Genomic DNA, 18892 nt, shown 5'->3' on the forward strand with positions numbered 1-18892 from the left:
TAATGTCAGGAGGTCATAAGCATTAGAACCGTATGGGGCCCCGTGACTGTCTGAAGTGGGGCTTATGGTTTCCCTCTGTGTGTACCCAGAAGTTGAGAACACAACCCTCAGCCTCTTGGCCAGCATTTTATTTTATTTTGTTTCATTTCATATTTATTTTATTTTTAAAGACTTCATTTTTAGAGCCGTTTTAAGTTCAGCAAAATTGGGCAGAAAGCACAAAGCGTTCCCAATACCCCCTGCCCCAACACACACAACCTTCCCCACCAGCATTTTAATTGTGTCCACGTAAATCACAAACTGTTCCTATTTTCTAAGAAAAATACAATTAAAATCAGAGATACAAATGAGTACTATGTGGTTCTGACATCTAGCAGCTACATATATATTTATGGGAACATTTTAATTCCTTTTATTCTTCTAATTAATTTGGGAACACATTGGCCCATTCCTGAGGCTTCTGCAAATTGCCTGGAGTCACTTTTCATCCCCTTGTCCATGAGTACTTTCCTGTGTATTAAGTGCAATTAGCGTTGACAGCAGAGTCCTCAGAATCCATTCATTCTTTCAACAAATCACTAAGCACACCCTGTGTGTTCTGGGCAGTACCTGGCATCCCAGGGGTGAAAATACCGACATAGAATTACAGACATAGTCTTGCCCTGATGGAGCTTATATTCCAATGTGAGGATGCAGGTTTATTTTATTTATTAAATTATTATATATATTTATTATTAATATTAATATTATTATTATTAGAGTAACCTGTGCTGAAAAGCCTGTTGGGGGAATGACGGACTAGAAATGGGCTTCTGTGGGTGATGATCGTAGTACTTAACCTCTCAAGCTCCTTTTTTACAATCATGATTATTTCTTTGTTTAAAAGTTATACAAAAGAAGAGAAAACTTGGGGTGGCTGCAAGCATTAGGCCACAGCAGGAAGAGTCCAAATTTTGGGTGATGAGACACACCTGTCTTCGAATTCCTTCTGAGTGTCAGTTTCTGCAAGTACAAAATGAGGATAATGGCATGTATTTTGTAAGATTTCATCTTTTTATAGTGTGGATTACATATGCTAATGTCTATAATGTACGTGGACCACTGTGAGTGCTCAGTAAATATTAGCTACTGTTGTTTTTTTATTTTTATTTTTTAAAGGAGTTATAGAAACTAAAGTAGTGAAATGCAGATGATCTTTAAACGCTGCAAATTCGGGCTATGGCCATTTATGTTGTGCCGTGTGCCTTTTCTTCCCTCCTGGGTGCGCAGGCTTTGGCAGCGGGATGGCCTACCTGCCGGCCGTGGTCATGGTGGGCAGGTACTTCCAGAAGAGGCGCGCGCTCGCCCAGGGCCTCAGCACCACCGGGACCGGGTTTGGCACGTTCCTCATGACGGTTTTGCTCAAGTACCTGTGCGCAGAGTACGGATGGCGGAATGCCATGTTCATCCAAGGTGCCGTGTCCCTGAACTTGTGTGTTTGTGGGGCACTCATGAGGCCCCTCGCTCCTGGGATGGATGGAGACGACCCAGCAGGGAAAGCGCCACACGTCCTCCCGGCTCACTCCACCGAATCCGTTCGGTCCAGTGGACAACTGGGCGGAGCGGAAGAGAAGGGGGGCGGCGCCGGCACCGAGGACTCCCTCGGGGACATGCCGGCCCAGGTGTGCCACGAGAAGGCCGTACACAGAAAGGACATGTGCGCCTTTCGGGTTCTGAAGACCTTGAGCCAGCTGACCGTGAGGGTCAGGAAGGGCTTCCAGGATTGGTACTTGGGCTATTTTGGGACAGCCTCTCTCTTTACTAATCGGATGTTTGTCGCCTTTATTTTCTGGGCTCTGTTTGCATACAGCAGCTTTGTCATCCCTTTCATTCACCTCCCAGAAATAGTCAATTTGTATAACCTATCAGAGCAAAACGATGTTTTCCCTCTGACTTCGATCATAGCAATAGTTCATATCTTTGGAAAAGTGGTCCTGGGCATTGTGGCGGACTTACCTTGCATCAGTGTTTGGAATGTCTTCCTGATGGCCAACTTCACCCTGGTCCTCAGTATTTTTATCCTGCCCTTGATGCACACGTATGCTGGCCTGGCAGTCATCTGCGCACTGATAGGCTTTTCCAGCGGTTATTTCTCCCTGATGCCTGTGGTGACTGAAGACTTGGTGGGGATTGAGCACCTGGCCAACGCCTATGGCATCATCATCTGTGCTAACGGCATCTCTGCGTTACTGGGACCACCTTTTGCAGGTAAACCATTCAAGGCCTTAAGAGCTTAGAGTGCATGTAGAAGCGTCATGTTCTCATTTATGTTAAAAGTCCAGGATGAATAAGAAGGAAGTTTCCATTTGTGTACATGCTCCTTTTCCCCCCCATTCCTGCCCCCAGTTTCTAGCTTATAAATTTTAGCAAGTTAAAGGTCACTCTTTCATGGACAATGTAGATGAACGTTTGATCCTTAACCTGTGAGATAGATGGCCAGGCTGGTAGAGTGGACGGTGGAATAGTGCAGAGCCCCTGGCCTGTCCAAAGGAGGCAGCCTCTGCCCAGCTCCAGCTGATTTCCCTCACCAAGAAATATGGAAGATCATTACTAGTCCTTCTATTGTTAGTCCTCTCCCCCACACCAAGAGAAGCTAGGACTCTGCACTCTTAGGTGATGTTTCCAGATTTTAAAAACACTCTGTGTAGGTCCAACAGATCACTCTGTAGGCTGGATCTAGCCCTGTAGTAGTTTCCTACTGGTGCTGTAATAAATTGCCACAAACTTAGTGGCTTAAAACCATACAGATGTAGGGACTTCCCTTGGCAGTCCAGTGGTTAAGATTTCACCTTTCAGTGCAGGGGGTAAGGGTTCAATCCCTGGTAGGGGAGCTAAGATCCCACAGGCCTCACGGCCAAAAAAATAAAATATAAAACAGAAGCAATATTGTAACAAATTCAATAAAGACTTTAAAAATGGTCCACATCAAACCAAAACCAAAAAAAAAACAAACCTAAAAGGACAATACAAATGTGTTATCTTACAGTTCTAGAGGTGAGAAGGCTAAATTGGATCACAAAATCAAGGTGTTGGTGGAATTGCTTTCCTTCTGGAGGCTCTCAGGGGGAATCCATTTCCTTGCCTTTTGCAACTTCTGGAGGCTGCCTGCTTTTTTGGTTCCTGGTCCTTTCCTCCATCTTTTAAGCCAACAGCGTAGCATCTTCTCATCTCTCTGTGATGATGACTCTCTTGCCTCCTTCTTTCACTTTTTTTAAAATTTTATTTATTTATTTTATTGGCTGTGTTGGGTCTTTTTTGTTGTGCACGGGCTTTCTTTAGCTGCAGTGAGTGGGGGCTACTCTTCATTGTGGTGCGCAGGCTTCTCTTGTTGGGGAGCACTGGCTCTAGGTGCGTGGGCTTCAGTAGTTGCAACACATGGGCTCAATAGTTGTGGCTCACGGGCTCTAGAGCGCAGGCTCAATTGTTGTGGCTCACGGGCTTAGTTGCCCCACGGCATGTGGGATTTTCCTGGAGCAGGGATCGAACCTGTGTGCCCAGCATTAGCAGGTGAATTCTTAACCACTGCGCCACCTAGGAAGCCCCTTCTTTCACTTTTAAAGATGCCTGTGATGACATTGGGTCCACCAGATAATTCAAGATAACCCCCATCTCAAGGTTCTTAACTTGATCACATCTGAAAAGTCCCTTTTGCCACATAAGGTAACATTCACAGGTTCCAGAGATTCGGATGTGGGCATTTGGGGAGAGTTGGGACATCCTGCCTACCTCAGGCCCAGAGGCAAATGGTTAGCAACATCTGGGGTGTATTCACTTCAGTTCAATGGAGAATTTGCTTCTTGCATTAGGCATACCAGAAACCGAAGGCACCACCAAGGAGTCTTGTGTCTGGGCCACGTACCTCTCTGAGCCTGTCATTCTGGGCAGATTTTAAGCTTTGCGGCAGGTAGACCCAGTCTCCAAGAGGCCAGGTACTGGGCAAAGGTGACAAAGTCTACCCACTGTCCAGGGATTGGAGGCAGGAGCCCACAAAACATGGCAGGGCCTGGGGCCAAATGTCAACACAAAGATGCTCTCTGGAGATGGCTGTTAGGGCAACCAGGCCAGGCAGGACTGGTGGCAGTTGTCAGAGCTGCCAGAAGTTCTGCACAGGGTTTTAAACTAACCTGGTAGAGCCTCACCTAGTCAGGTGCCCCGTCCTCTGCTTGTCTGGCTGCTCCTGGCCCTTTATTCTCATATCCTCTGTAGAAATATTTCTTCCTAGCGGATAGCGGAACCTCATGGGTGCAGGACAAAGCCCTCCCCACCTCTTTCTTCCCAGTCTCTCTAAAGAGTCTATAGTCATCTCCTGTCCTAGGACCCCTCTGGCAGAGGGCTTGTGCCAAAACACACATTTTTAAAGTCCCCCTTAGGATTTGAAGCTCAAGAAGTCATAGATTTTTTTTTTTCCTATTCAGCTGACAACACTGGCAGCTGGCTAACTAAAGATTTAAGGTCCAAGAATTGTTTTAGGAAACCCAGAGGCTACATTTGGGGCCCCTCATGGATCAAGCTGCTCCTGTTTTCTGCCCATACACGGAGATGCAGGCCAGCATTTCTAGGTGACAGCGAATATCTATAGCAGAGCAGCAGACTATTATATTGGCAGCTGAAGAGTCAGAACTGCTCAGTGATCCCATTGTATAGAGTTCTCTATCAGTTAGGGGTGCATTTGGTTGTAAGAGAACACCCTGACAATGGTAGCTTAAACAGAGATTTAAGTGTCACATAACCAGAAATCTAGAGTTCAGAGACTAGTTGATATTGGGAAAGTGTTTCAAGATCCTCTTGGCCTTTTCCTCATGCTAATTGCCTCATGGTCACACAATGGCTGCAGTAGCTGCAGCCACTACATCCTCATTTGGAACAAGAAAGAGGAAGGAACGGAAGACTCAGTACCAGCAGGCTCCCACTTATACCTAATCAGCCAGAACTGTGTCACACAGCTAATCCAAGCTTCAAGGGGAACTGAGAATTGGAGAATTTTGCTTTCTAGCCTCTGTACTAGGGGAAGGAAAGGAGAAAGGAATTGGGATTAGGGGTTGAATCAGTAAACCAATGGTAACTTCCAAAGAAGTTAAATGTCCATTAAGGGGATAGGGACATTATCAGTGGCTCATCTACCCTCTTGTTGGAAGTCCTTCAGATATATTGTATGTGGAAATGAAATCTGCCATTGATGTTTCTTTGCATGATCCAGGGGGTACTTGCTACTTCTAATGGTCAGTCTGGGATTATTTTATACTGGTCCATCAGATTGCAAGAGCAGTATCACAACACAGCCGTGAGGTGCAGAAGAAGTAATTCATGATCAATGTTAATTCAAGCACCGAGGTTTGCCAGCATGGTTTCCTTATCCCATCCCTGCGGTCATTTCTTTTTCACACATTTGCATTCTAGTGCACTTTCTTAAGTGGAAGAAAAGGGAATTACAACCAGAAGACAGGGGGTTATACTCAACTCTCAGTCATCAGGTCTGATCTCTGCTTCCTTAAAGGTTGCTCCTTAGAAGTGGAGTCTGTAGCTGAATTTGATCCACCATAGATGGTAGAAACCATTGTATTACAAACCTACCATGAAGGTGTGTCAAATGCTGCCATGGGGACTCTAAAATTGGTGTTCTGATGTACCTCTCTAGGCCATCAACCTAAAGGGGCCTCTCCTTCTTTTCGTTTGTTTCTTCTCCTTCCACTGAAATCATGCGCTGAGGAATGCTGAACAGTGTGATTGGCTAACTGCATTGTGTTTAATTCATTGACTTTCCAGGCCAAGGAGCCAATATTGCAATGAGATGCAAGGCTAGCCTTTATGTATCATAGTGCAGAAGTGCCTGGCAATATGAGTGACTAAATAACCACATTAAATTGTTGATAGAAATTCCAGGTGGGCTAGAAATTATTACTTAGCTTGATGTGCTACAAGGAAAATTACTGTTCACATTAGCTTTTTCTTTCTTAATGGGTTTAGAAATGAATGTGTTTTCCATTTTTTCAAAGCAGTTCCTACTGGCATTAAAAAATCTGGTACAATTTAGTAGCATGTTAGACAATCACACATTTCCATTTAGAAGAATGTGCAATCAAAGATATTGAAGAGACATTTCAACCATGTCATTTAGCAGCATGAACTTCTTGATGTAACTCATTTATAATGTTGCGCATTCAGTTCATCTCTTTTAAAGAGGTAATAATGGTAGGTACTTTTCTAGATGTTTCCAGGGTAAAATATAGCAAAACTCAGCCACCAGATTTGACTGACCAAGAATCTACACGTATCTCCAATATTTGCGTAAAATATAACACCCTAGCAACAATTTGTAATGTTTTTTCACCAAGAGCTGGGAACACTTACTTAATAAGAAAAATAGCCATCACACCTCATTTGACAGCCTCAAATGAAAAGGGATGCAATTTAACAGGGAACCAAGTTTTACTTTGAAGCTATTGATGTCAGTTGATGGTTGGATCAAGATTGCCAAGAATCCAAGCTCCAAACCAAGGGACTGAGATCAGACCTCTAGGGAGAGATGGTGAAGGATGAAGGAGGAGGGCATCTTGACTGAAACACCTTGTTTCTAAAGAGTTATGTCACCATGTGTTGGGTCAAAGCACATGGTACTGTCTCCTAACATGCGTTGCATCTGACTTGGGACCGGGTTTAGTTCAAGCTAGTGGAAATGGCAGGATTTGGAATCATTTCAGAATAAATCCTAAACGTAGATGGGAGAAACCTATGAGATAAATTTAACATAAAGCTTAGGACTACTGCTCCAATTTGTACTGTTAAATTGTTTGGTAAATTTGAGTGCGCTTTTTGAAAAATTGACATGTGAGTTACTTTAAAGACTGGGGTGTGTGAAGATGCTTTTACAAAAGTTTATGCTTTTAGGGGAAAGATGCAAGATCTTAAAATATAATTAATTCAATGTAAGGCTGTAACAATATGTAACATACTTAGCATACATTTTCTGTATTCTGCAGAGACAAAAGGGAGGATAGAGTGGTGGGAAGGAGATGGTAGGGTGTTCTAAGGGTGATGGGTTTAGTACTATCCCCCTCGAAGGGGGAACAGTACCTGTACAGACAAGGTGCCAAGACAAATGTGTTTGAAACTCCAAAAAATTCAGAATGGCTTGTGCTTGTGGTTAAGTTCAGGACAGCAAGAGAGGTGGGTGGGGGCCATATCACAGAGCCCTGGAGCTTGTACTCAACTACTTCTAACAAGAAGTTAAGTAAATAGTCTGAACTAAGTACAAATTAATTTTCCAATGAGGATTTTGTCCTGTGTCTGAATCCATGTTAAGCAGTGATCGGAAATCAACTTGTTTCAGCTGTTGGTTCTTTAGAGGCATGTTTTCTACTCTCAGTCACTGGATCGTATGAAAACTGAGGATTTAACTGTTAAACTAAGATCAGCTTTCATATGGAATGAGTGAAGTATGAGAATCTCATTTATATGTATTGATTTCTTATATCTATTGATTTCTTAGAAATTATCGCTTAAGATATTGCTGTCATGTACTCTGCTTATAGAGACACACCACTTAGCATTATCTGCAAGTGAAGTATTCATTTCATCATAATTCACAGTGGTCCACAGCTGACAAATGGTGGCACCAGAGCAAAAGTTAGGTGTATGTTTGTTCATATGTCAGTGTGTCTTTCTGACTCAATGCTGAAGCTGAATCACTGTTTCTGAATTATATGTTTAATCTTATCTGTTCCTCTTGTCTCATATTGGAAATTAAGAAAATGTGATAGAACATTCTCTAAGCCACATCTAAAGATTCTCATATTCTCTTCTTTTATGCATCAAATAACAAACTCGAAAACTTGGTTTACCTTTAAAGTATATCCAGAATTCATAGCTTTTGAGGAATTTTTTAAAGTATGCATTTTTGATGCTATGAAGTGTCTGTTTTTCTTTAGGAGGACCTTGACTCATCCAAGCACATTAAGCACTAGATACAATAAACAAGAGATACAGATAATCCCCAGGAAGTCAGAGATACTAATTTACACAGTTAGCCGTTGCTTTTGTGTAGCTGTTTGTTGGTGGGAGAAGGTTATAAGTTGCATTTACACATTCATTTGCCAATTAGATACTTTTTTAAAGTTTTTTTAAAGTAGCCGTGGAATACTTGGTTTGGTCATTAAATCATTTACATTTTTCTTATGCCTTTGCTAATTGATGCACTTGTTGAAATGGAAAAAGTGAATGTCTACATTTACATTTTCACCACAAATAAAATTCTGTGTGTAGCTTAATCCTCTGTTTGAATAGCTGACTATGTGGGGACCATGACATGTGACTAATCCTTAATCACTGAAGTGAATGAAACATGCTTCATAGTTTCCGAGACTCTTTTTTCCCCACACTTTAACATCTCTGAAATCAAAATGCCTTTTACAAAGTTCTAAGAAAATATCAAGTCATATTTTTATTGACAATATACTTTTTGATTGATACATAAGGTAATGATGCATCATGTAATTCACAGTATCTTAAAATCCATGAAAATATGATAGTATTTTACAGAGTCCCTAGTAAGATCATTATATGAACTATTAGGCTATAATAGTATTTTTTTAATGAATTTATTTATTTATTTATTTATTTATTTATTTATTGGCTGTGTTGGGTCTTCGTTGCTCTGTGAAGGCTTTCTCTAGTTGTAGTAAGCGGGCACTACTATTTGTTGTGGTGTGAAGGCTTATTGTGGTGGCTTCTCTTGTTGTGGAGCATTGGCTCTAGGTGAGCAGGCTTCAGTAGTTGTGGCACACAGACTCAGTAGTTGTGGGGCATGGTCTTAGTTGCTCTGCAGCATGTGGGATCTTCCCCTGCCAGGGACTGAACCCATGTCTCCTGCATTGTCAAGTGGATTCTTAACCACTGTGCCACCAGGAAAGTCCAGTAAAGTTTTTTTTTTTTTTGAAGAACTGATAATTTAGTTAGCATTTAAGGCTATATCTTTGGCAATTTAAACTTTCATAAGTTTATATATATATATATATATATATATATATATATATATATATATAAGGTGAATTTTCTAAAACCTGGAAATTTTTATTCTTTCCAGAACAGATATTTACCCTCACATCCTTCAGAATGAATGAAAGTTCAAAGGTCTTCTGCTCTTTGGATACAGACTAGAAACATCTTCAGAAGAATTTTGAGGTTTTAGAAAAGATTTGTGTTTATTTTGTGTGAAAAGAAAATCATTAGGTTCACTTTTCCCTGCTGGCTTTGTGCCAGCCTGAGAGTTATCCCCCCCAAAGGCTGTGGGCCAGGAGATCCTTCCCATAGGTCTGCCAGCCACTGTTTCAGTGCCTTTAAAAGTACCCTAGTGGGGAGTGGGGTACGGAGATGGATGGGCTGGGAGTTTGAGGTTGGTAGATGCAAACGATTACATTAAGAATGGATAAACAGGGTCCTAATGTATACCCCAGGGAACTGCTAGATTTAATATTCAATATATTCAATATCCTGTGATAAACCATAATGGAAAAGAATATTTAAAAAAAAGAATGTATATATATGTATAGCTGAGTCACTTTGCTATACAGCAGAGATTGGCACAACACTGTCAATCAACTATAGTTCAATAAAAAGAAAAAAAAGAAAAAGAATACAAAATTTTTTTTTAATGTACCCCAGTGGCTTGAAAGTTAAGTGCAGCCATCCCCAGGCACTGAGAACTCTGGTTCCAACAGCCCAGACTTAAAAATGGCTAAATGAGATGTTTGGGGCATGAAATGACATATAATAAAATCCGTAGAGAATTATTTATAGTAGCAATAAATGTTTGCTCTGTGTTCTTGACTTTATTTTCTCAACTTCATTATACTGAATATATTCCTTTTTGTTTTGTAGGGTGGATCTACGACATCACACAAAAATATGATTTTTCCTTCTATATATGTGGTTTACTCTACATGGTAGGAATACTCTTTTTACTCATTCAACCATGTATTCAAATTATAGAACAATCCAGAAAAAAATACATGGATGGTGCAAATGTGTAGTGTCCTGTTATGGTCCATGTAAGATTTCTTTGTCATACTCATGCCTACCTCACATGGTTGCTGTGAGGAGCCCATGACATATCATGGGAAAGCACGTTGTCCTGCAACTGGCACTGTCGTTTGTAAATGCCACTGTCATGGCTTCGTTTGAAAGCAACACTGCCTTTCCGTGTGGAGAGAGGCATTAAGGACTACGTGCATCTTAGAGATGACAGTGTCCTGCAAAGACAGCCTATTAAATCATTGGTAGAAATGCCCTTCTGAAAACTGTGTCATCATCCACTAAGACTAGGGTTTTAGATACAGCTTTTAAAACAAAGCTGTACTACTTCTTTGTAAGGTGAAAATAAGGTATCTAAATGCTTCTGGAAAGCTTACAGATACAGGTCTACTCTGCTTTTCGAAAGTGCTTTCCACTACTTTTCTTTTCTGAAAGACCTAACTGGAAGAATCCCAAAGAGGATTTTCACTTTTACAAAAGAAGTTGAACCATGTTCAGTGTTTGTTTTGCTACGAACTTTTAGAGGCAACGCATCCTGAGCAGCAAGAGTGGCCCCACCAAGCTCCTTCCCGGGAACCACATGGGAATATCAGCATCAAGTCACCAGAGCTTTGAACGGTGTCTGTGAGCATCTGTGCTTGATCTCAGTTTATTTTGTGCATCCATGAGCAAGATGTGTCCTAAGGTCATGGCTTCTTCTTTGCTTTATGCCATTTTGGTTTAGGTTTCATAGAACGCTCTGCTATCAGAGAGTGGGGAAAACCTGTAAATGGGTTTTAAGCCCAAGAATATGCTAGATTTCAGAAATTGTTACAGGGAGCTATTGATCTACCAGGGTAAAACAAAGGCAGGCTCTAATTTCAAAGGTAATACATTTAGTACAATTAAAAAAAACAGTTTATATTTTTATTAAAGAATTCTGCAGCTAGAGCATACAATTTCTAAGTCTTTCTCTAAGAAAAGCATTTGCCGTTACTCCTAATTCAATATTACCCAGTCAGAAAACGAATCTTGAGACAAAACCTTAATAAAGAAATAATATGAATAATCTCCTTAATGAACGTCATATCTGTGCATACAACCATCGAATCAAGGCTACAATTCAAGCACTTTGATTCGCTTCATTGGCCTCTTAGGTTATGAGCATGATCTGGGCCTATAGAAATTTTCTTTCTGAGTTTCTCCTGCCCAGTAAATAAAATAGAAAACCAATTGTTGGTTGACATGTAAACTTGGTGGTTAAATCATTTGTCAAGCATAACTCCAAATACAAGACTATCAGGCTGTAAGGGTAATAAACAAAATGCCCTTGGTCCACATGTCTGCACACTTGACATTGGAGTAGTGGTAACAAATAACCCTTCTCCAGGGCCTCTTGCTGTTCTATGGACAATTCATCTGCCGGAGCTCAGCACAGTTTTTAAAACAGTCCTCTTGATTGATTTCATACAGAAGATAACTGTGATCCGTGACATCACGTAATGCTCTTCCTTTATCGGAGATCTCTATTTTTCTAAGCCAAACATTTTTCAGACTGCAGAATGTTCTTCCCAGAATCATTTTGAAATTTCTGGCTGCCTTTCTTGTTTATACATATTTTAGAACTATTTAAATTTCCACTCACAGTGTGCTCATCACACACACAAAAATACTTTACTATCATTGCCAGTGTCTTGGGTCAAATTTATCTAAAGTGAGTACAGACCATTCTTAACCATCCTTGGTAGTTAGAGGCAGGAATGGCACTAGTCACTGGTGTCACAGGCTGTTACCCCAGCCTAATTTTAGCCAGCCGTTTCAGCCTTTTACTCCACCGAACCCTTTAGAGCTGTTAACAAGTGATTACATGGACATGTTTCCTTTTTGTTTCATCTCCATTATTTCCTGCTCTAATGTCTAGTGGGAGGGGTTGTGTAAGGAAAGGGACCACCAAAATAACAATAATCATAAAAGGCAGCTAATGGGAAGGAGAAACAAAAGCATGGCTAATATACACATGCAATATTACCTCCAGTGATTTGAGAATTGCCTGTCAATTATTATACATGATAAATTGCATGTCATACTCCATCTGGTCCAACACAACAACCTGTTTTGTTAGCATGACAGCTTTGGCTGCTGTGAAAGAATCCAGCTCTCTGTTTCTGATAGAGGTCATCTTAAACGCTAACACAACATTTTTTCTCTGTAGATATATATCTACCATTAAATGAGGATGATTAGATTGAAAAACATGTTGTGTACGTTAAAACTGATTACGTTACTTCCTTACTGTCATTTACTGACAATACCAAATTAACAAGAGGCGGCGTTGAACATTGGGAATGGTGCTCTGCAGCTGATGTGTTGCGATGCTCGCACTGCCAGTTGTGCATCCCAAACACAGACTTTTTATCCAGTGACCCAGCTTGAGTTAAATATCCACTTTAGACCTGCTCCTGTGCAGTCCGTCCAGTTGTTTGTTGATTTACCGTATTGATGGAAGTGGTGATTTCTACCAAATCGAGTCCCTGTTTCACAAAAACAAAGTAAAACCTACTTGTGATATTCGTGTTGCCAACAGAAAAAAAAAGAGAGAGAGAACACATAAAGAATTACAGCAAATACATTAGTCTTTCCTATTTAAAATATTATTTACAGTTATTTGAAGATATTATAAAGGGTTGATTGTATATTTATGTTATGTGCTTTATAGATTTCCCCTCACATATCCAAATATTTTTTATTTACATACAACTAAATAAATTTTGTCCTCTTTAAAGATGGTCAGTGAGTTTTTGTACAAAACCTTTATTTTCTTAGTCTTAAGAGGAAAACTCCTAAAATGTAAGTGATGATTATCTGTTTGGTTCTTTCTCTTGGAAGAGTTTTTCTCTAGGTGTGATTATAAAACCACCTGGAGAGGATCACCTAGTGTGATTGTTAGAAGGGCCAAGTTTAGCTACAGAATTTAAAATACACACACCTTTTAATCCAGCAACTACATTTCTACAATTTTTTGTATATGAACCAAGACAAATGAACAAGGATTTTTTGATTTGTTGTTTGTTTTTTAAAAGACGGAAAATAATTGAAATTCCATCACTGGGAACTGTTAAATAAAGTATGGTATTTATTCAACTGTTAAAAAAAAAGTGGTCCATAGGTAAAATTAGAAAACAACACTCAAGATATATTGCTTAGAGAAAAAAAATCAAGAAATGTTTAATATACTCCCAATTATGTTTTTGCTAACTACAAAAAAGGTTTCATATGGCTTCTATATATATATATATATATACACACATATATATATGTATAATATTTCTGGAAGGAGACACAAGAAAACATTAACAGTGGTCAGCTCTGGGGAAGAAATATTGGGCTCTGGGGTGGGCCTGACTTTTTCCCTTATACACATGATACTTTTTCAGTTTAAAACTTGTATCCAGAATTATTTTAAATTCAGGTTCCTGGGGCTACTTAAAACCTAATGAATTGGAATCTTGGGGGATGGGCCAATAAATCTGCCTTGTAGACAAGTTGATTCCTGCGCTTACCAAAATTGGAGGCCAGCTCTCAGCATATTTAAGAGTAAAACATTCCAATCAATTTCTTTTTTTCTTTTTCTTTGAAAAAGCAAGGGTGAGTTTATTAGCATTGGTTTTGTCTTTTGATAAATCACTACCAATGTAATATCTTGATAAAGAAAAATTGTGAGGACTTCCCTGGTGGTCCAGTGGTTAAGAATCCGCCTTCCAATGCAGGGGATGCAGGCTCAATTCCTGGTCGGGGGACTAAGATCCCACATGGCACTGGGTGATTAAGCCTGTGCGTGGCTCCACAGCTAGAGAGCCCGTGCACCGCAACAAAGAGCCCACGCACTGCAACTAAGACCCAATGCAGCCAGATAAGTAAATAAATATAACAAAGGAAAGAAAAACCTTGAGAGCTATTATCTATTTTAACAAGTTAAAAATAGTTTTCCTGTTATAAAAGTATTATGTTACATGTTTATTAATATACTGAATTTGGTAAGCAAATAAATATATATTAGTATATTGAAATTGGTATAAAAATAAGCAAAAAGAGGAAAACTTTTTTTTAATAAATTTATGTATTTATTTATTTATTTTTATTTACTGGCTGTGTTGGGTCTTCGTTGCTGCACACAGGCTTTCTCCAGCTGTGGAGAGCAAGGGCTACTCTTCGTTGTGGTGTGCTGTCTTCTCCTTGTGGTGGCTTCTCTAGTTGCGGAGCACAGGCTCCAGGCACACAGGGTTCAGTAGTTGTGGCACATGGTCTCAGTAGCTGTGGCTCACAGGCTCCAGAATGCAGGCTCAGTAGTTGTGGTGCATGGGGTTAGTTGCTCCACAGCATGTGGGATCCTCCCTGACCAGGGATCGAACCTGTGTCCCCTGCATTGGCAGGCAGACTCTTAACCACTGCACCACCAGGGAAGCCCAAGAGGGAAACTTTTAAAATGTAATTTCAATACCCAGATCTAACCATTGCAGTACCTTTTATATCTTTTCACTGTTTGTGTGTTTCTCGAAAACAATTTTGTACTTTTAAATTATAATTTATAATTGTTTTATCATCAATTATAATTATAAAGCAAATTATAATTGTTCTTTGCATGAGCACTGTGTCAGGGACATCTTTTCATATCAGTAGATGTGCATCTTCAGTGGTCTTCAGTGCATCTTCAGTGCATCTTCAGTGGTCTCAACCATTTTTCTCACTTCGGCACAACTGAGGATTAAACACAGTTTTGATACTGGTATTCTATGTCAAGTCTTTTTTAAGGGGCAAGGAGATGAGGCAGAGAGGAGGGAGGAAAAATTGTCAGTTTAAGTCAAAAAAAAACCCTTGTGACAAATACCTATCTGCAATATCACTTTTAATGATTGCATAAATTATAATGTTTTACGAATTCCCAATTGTTGACCTTTTAGGTTTTTTCTGATTTTTGGCCATAAACTGTAATATTGTGATAAACACTCCTCCCCGCCTCCAATCAATTTCAAGTGCTTGTCCTGACTCCGTCATGTCGATTATTTCCTTTCACGCGTATGAATTCTGGTCAGCTACTATCTATGGAGCACTCCTAGTGTATAGTATTTTTATTCCACTGTGTGCCTCCATAGTCCCTTTCCATTCAACAGATGTAAACTGGGCTCCTGGGACTTCCCTGGCCGTCCAGTGGTTAAGACTTGGCCTTCCAACGCAGGCAGCAGGCGGTGTGGGTTCCTTCCCTGATCAGGGAGCTGAGATCCCACATACCTCGGGGCCAAAAAGAGCAAAAAACATAGAGCAGAGGCAATATTGTAGCAAATTCAATACAGACTTTTAAAATGGTCTACATCAAAACAAAACAAAAGAGAAAAAAACAACAACAAAAAATGGACTCCTATTAGAACAAGGCAGGCTGATACCAAGTGCCTGCCCTTGCATGGCCTGCGTGCAGAGGAAGCTGCTATTGCTGGAAGGGATGATGCAATCACAAAGCTAAGGTAGGTTACACTTGTAACCTGTTTAAATGAAACTGTAATTAATAACATAAAAGACACACAGAGGTTCAATAAAACAATTGCAGAACTATCCCTAAGTCTGTCTACTTGTCAAATGAAAGATACAGGGACTTTCTTGGTGGAGCAGCAGTTAAGACTCCGCACTCCCAGTGCACGGGGCCCAGGTTCCATCCCTGGTTGGGGAACTAGGTCCCACATGCATACTGCAAGTGCGAGTTTGCATGCCACAACTGAGGAGCCCACCTGCTGCAACTAAGACCCAGTGCAATAAATAAATAAATAAATAAATAAATAAATAAATAAATAAATAAAGACACAGACTACAAGTGCTAACCTTACAGCTCTCAAACTCTTGGGGCTCAAGTCCCTGTTACAGTCCTGGAAACCAATGAAGTCCCAAAGATCTTTTGTTTTCGTAGGCTGTATCTTATTGATATTTACCATATTAGAAAGCAAGACTAAGAAATTTTTTAAAATATTTATGTATTACTTCATTCTAAAATAATAATGAGCCTACTATATTAATATAAATAACATAGTTTTGAAAAGTAGCCACATTTCCCCAAAAAAATTTTAATAAGAGTAGTGACATTATTTTACATTTTTGCATATTTCTTTAATATCTGGCTTAATAGAAGACAGCTGGGTTCTCATATTTGTTTCTTCGTTCAATCTGCTGTAATATATGGTTTTGATTGACATATATGAAGGAAATTCAGCCTCATACCTATATGTAGCTGGAAAAGGGAGGAGTATTTATTTTAATAGTCTTTTCAGATCATTGTATTTTTTTTTTTGATACCACACCAAAACTCAACAAGTGGTATTTCTTAAAGTTTACTTGCGCTGTGTAATCTGACACCATATCAAAGAACTTTTCATAAAATGTTACATTAAAAGCCTGTCTTGTACTTTAAATAGCTCTTTTGCCCACTGATGATTTTGTAACATAATGCTTTAGTCATTTGGAAAATACCGATCTGCTGAGTTTTATAGATCTTCCAAATGTTTTCAAATTTCAAACAATATTTTTAAAATCACATGATGATTGCATTGTTCCATTTATATGAAATGTCCAGAATAGGCAAATCCATAGACAGAGAATATATTAGTCATTGCCAGAGGCTGGGAGGAGAGAGAAATAAGCACGTGGTATCTTTGGGGGGTGACAAAACTGGATAATTGTAATAATGGTTGCACAGAATTTGTGACTAAATATAAACCACTGAATTACATACTTTTAAGGGGTGAATTGTATCTCAACCGGGAAGTGGACAAGCTCATGGAAGTTGATATAAGTTTTCCAAAATTCTAATTTCCTTTGGAAAGCTTAAATATTATCATTGGCAACAAATATTGCAGTTATTTTCCTCGAAGTGACAGCCTCATTTTCAATAATGTGTCTGCTAAACATAAACATGGTATTTCAGGAAAAACCCGTAGTTGAGTTTGCAACTCAGTTACACAAGTTCTTTCCCTCAAGACAACCATTGGACTTGGATTTGCGGCTGATGTGCTTCGTGCATACCTTCCATTTTGAAACTGAGTAGAACCCTGCAGGGCCTTCCTGGGGACACACACCACACACACACACACACACACACACACACACACACACACCCAGCCTGTGTCCCCTACCTCTTGTTTATAAAAAAGCTCTAGCCTGCTAGGCCTTCCCCGAGTTCCAAAGAATAAATTTAATCAGAGAACTGAGAAAATGCAGAAAGAAAGGAAAGCAGTCAAGCAAGACGAAAATAATAATGGGTTAGCCATAAAACAAAGTTAAGGGCCTTTAGTTCTCCATCAAGGGCTATAGATAATTTCTCAAGCCTTATCCTTTGAGCTGTTCTGCAGATATTAACACCCCCACCAGGTGGAAGAAGTTGACTGTATGCTGACCACAAGCATGTAGACCTCAGACAGACTGGGACCAGAAGGTTGATGACTGAGATTCCCAAAACATCATCCAGTTACATCACCATCAACCAATCAGAGAATTGTCCATAATATGATCACACACCCTGTGACCCCCCCCCCCCACACTGTCTTTAAAAACCCTTCTCTGAGGGACTTCCCCGGAGGCACAGTGGTTAAGACTCCAAGCTCCCAATGCAGGGGGCCTGGGTTTGATCCCTGGTCAAGGAACTAGATCCCACATGCATACTACAGCTTAGGGTTCACATGCCATGACTAATGAGCCAGCAAGCTGCAACTAAGGAGCTCACCTGCCGCAACTAACACCCGGTGCAACCAAATAAATAAATAAATGTTAAAAACAAAAACAAAAACAAAAAAAACTCTTCCCTGAAAGCTATCAGAATTGGGGTCTTCTAAGTATGAGCTGTTTGTTCTTCTTGCTCGGTACCCTGCAACAAACACTGCACTTTCCTTCACCACAACTGGGTGTCAGTAGATTGGCTTTGCTGCTCAGGTGGACCCAAGTTTGGTTTGGTAACAATTCTGTCACGCAGGATATTAAAAAGATGTGAAGTCAAGAGTAAAGACTTCATAAAGGTGATCAGTTTTTACTGTTTCATCGAGGATGTCCTTAAGTGAATCTGGCCATTATTTGACTACGAGCATAGCAATGAAAAATACAGTGACCTCTGGTACATTTTGGTAGCTCTGCTCTGACTCATGCCGAGGCACCAACAGCACCCACCACTGCTGCTGCACGGTCAGTGGAAACCTCAACACATTTGCTCCAGGATCCACCACGAGGGAGAATCGAGTTATTCAGTATTTTGAATGCTTCAGCACCCCTTGGTGGTTTGCTTCCAAGTACTGACATAAAAGATCTTTGTCTAGTCAGTGTGATAGTGGATGAATACAAGCAAAACGGCGAGTCCAGCCACATCTGTTGATTTGTCCATTTGTGAGACAAAAGTACGTTTCTACAGAGAAGATATTAATTCAGCCTTCCTGTTTGCAGCTAAATCTTTGATTTGACAAGCTACTATATCATTAGAGAGTGGCACTGCTATGATTTCTTCTGCTGACTCCTTCCAGGCAGCCTTCAGCAGTGTCAGCTGTAAGGCTTACACGCTTTCTCCAGGTGCCAGAGGAACTCCCTGTGCTGAAGCGCCCTGCACAGTCTCCTATCCTGCAGGGTACTTCAATGGCTTCGCCTTTCTGGGTTGAAAAGCTATAATGATAAATTTTTGGCTTTTAATGAACTCATCACATTTACATTGAAAATATTCAATTCCTCTTTCTGTAGACTCTGAATGATTTCTCTTAAAATGATGCCGGAACTTAGAAGGCACCAAAAAGGTAAAAAATTTTAACATTATAAAGCCAAGGATTAGCTAGCT

The 18892-nt window shown here is 40.1% G+C and overlaps 1 protein-coding gene across 5 annotated transcripts in view; it reads left to right on the plus strand.

Annotated features, from left to right (window-relative positions):
* Positions 1-12826, plus strand: part of SLC16A14 (solute carrier family 16 member 14) — a 32083-nt gene extending 19257 nt beyond the window's left edge. For 4 of the 5 annotated variants that reach the window (XM_057744744.1, XM_057744747.1, XM_057744748.1 and 1 more), the window contains 3 exons: positions 1270-2247; positions 9913-9977; positions 10589-12826. In XM_057744744.1, coding sequence (XP_057600727.1) covers positions 1270-2247; positions 9913-9977; positions 10589-10693 — 1148 coding nt within the window. In that variant the 3' untranslated portion in view covers positions 10694-12826. Of the gene's footprint in view, positions 1-1269; positions 2248-9912 lie in introns of all 5 variants that reach the window. The other variant, XM_057744746.1, reaches the window with a different exon arrangement.
* The last annotated feature ends 6066 nt before the right edge of the window (positions 12827-18892 follow it).

This window comes from Hippopotamus amphibius, chromosome 8, assembly GCF_030028045.1.
Source record: "Hippopotamus amphibius kiboko isolate mHipAmp2 chromosome 8, mHipAmp2.hap2, whole genome shotgun sequence".
Classification (NCBI taxonomy): Eukaryota; Metazoa; Chordata; class Mammalia; order Artiodactyla; family Hippopotamidae; genus Hippopotamus; species Hippopotamus amphibius.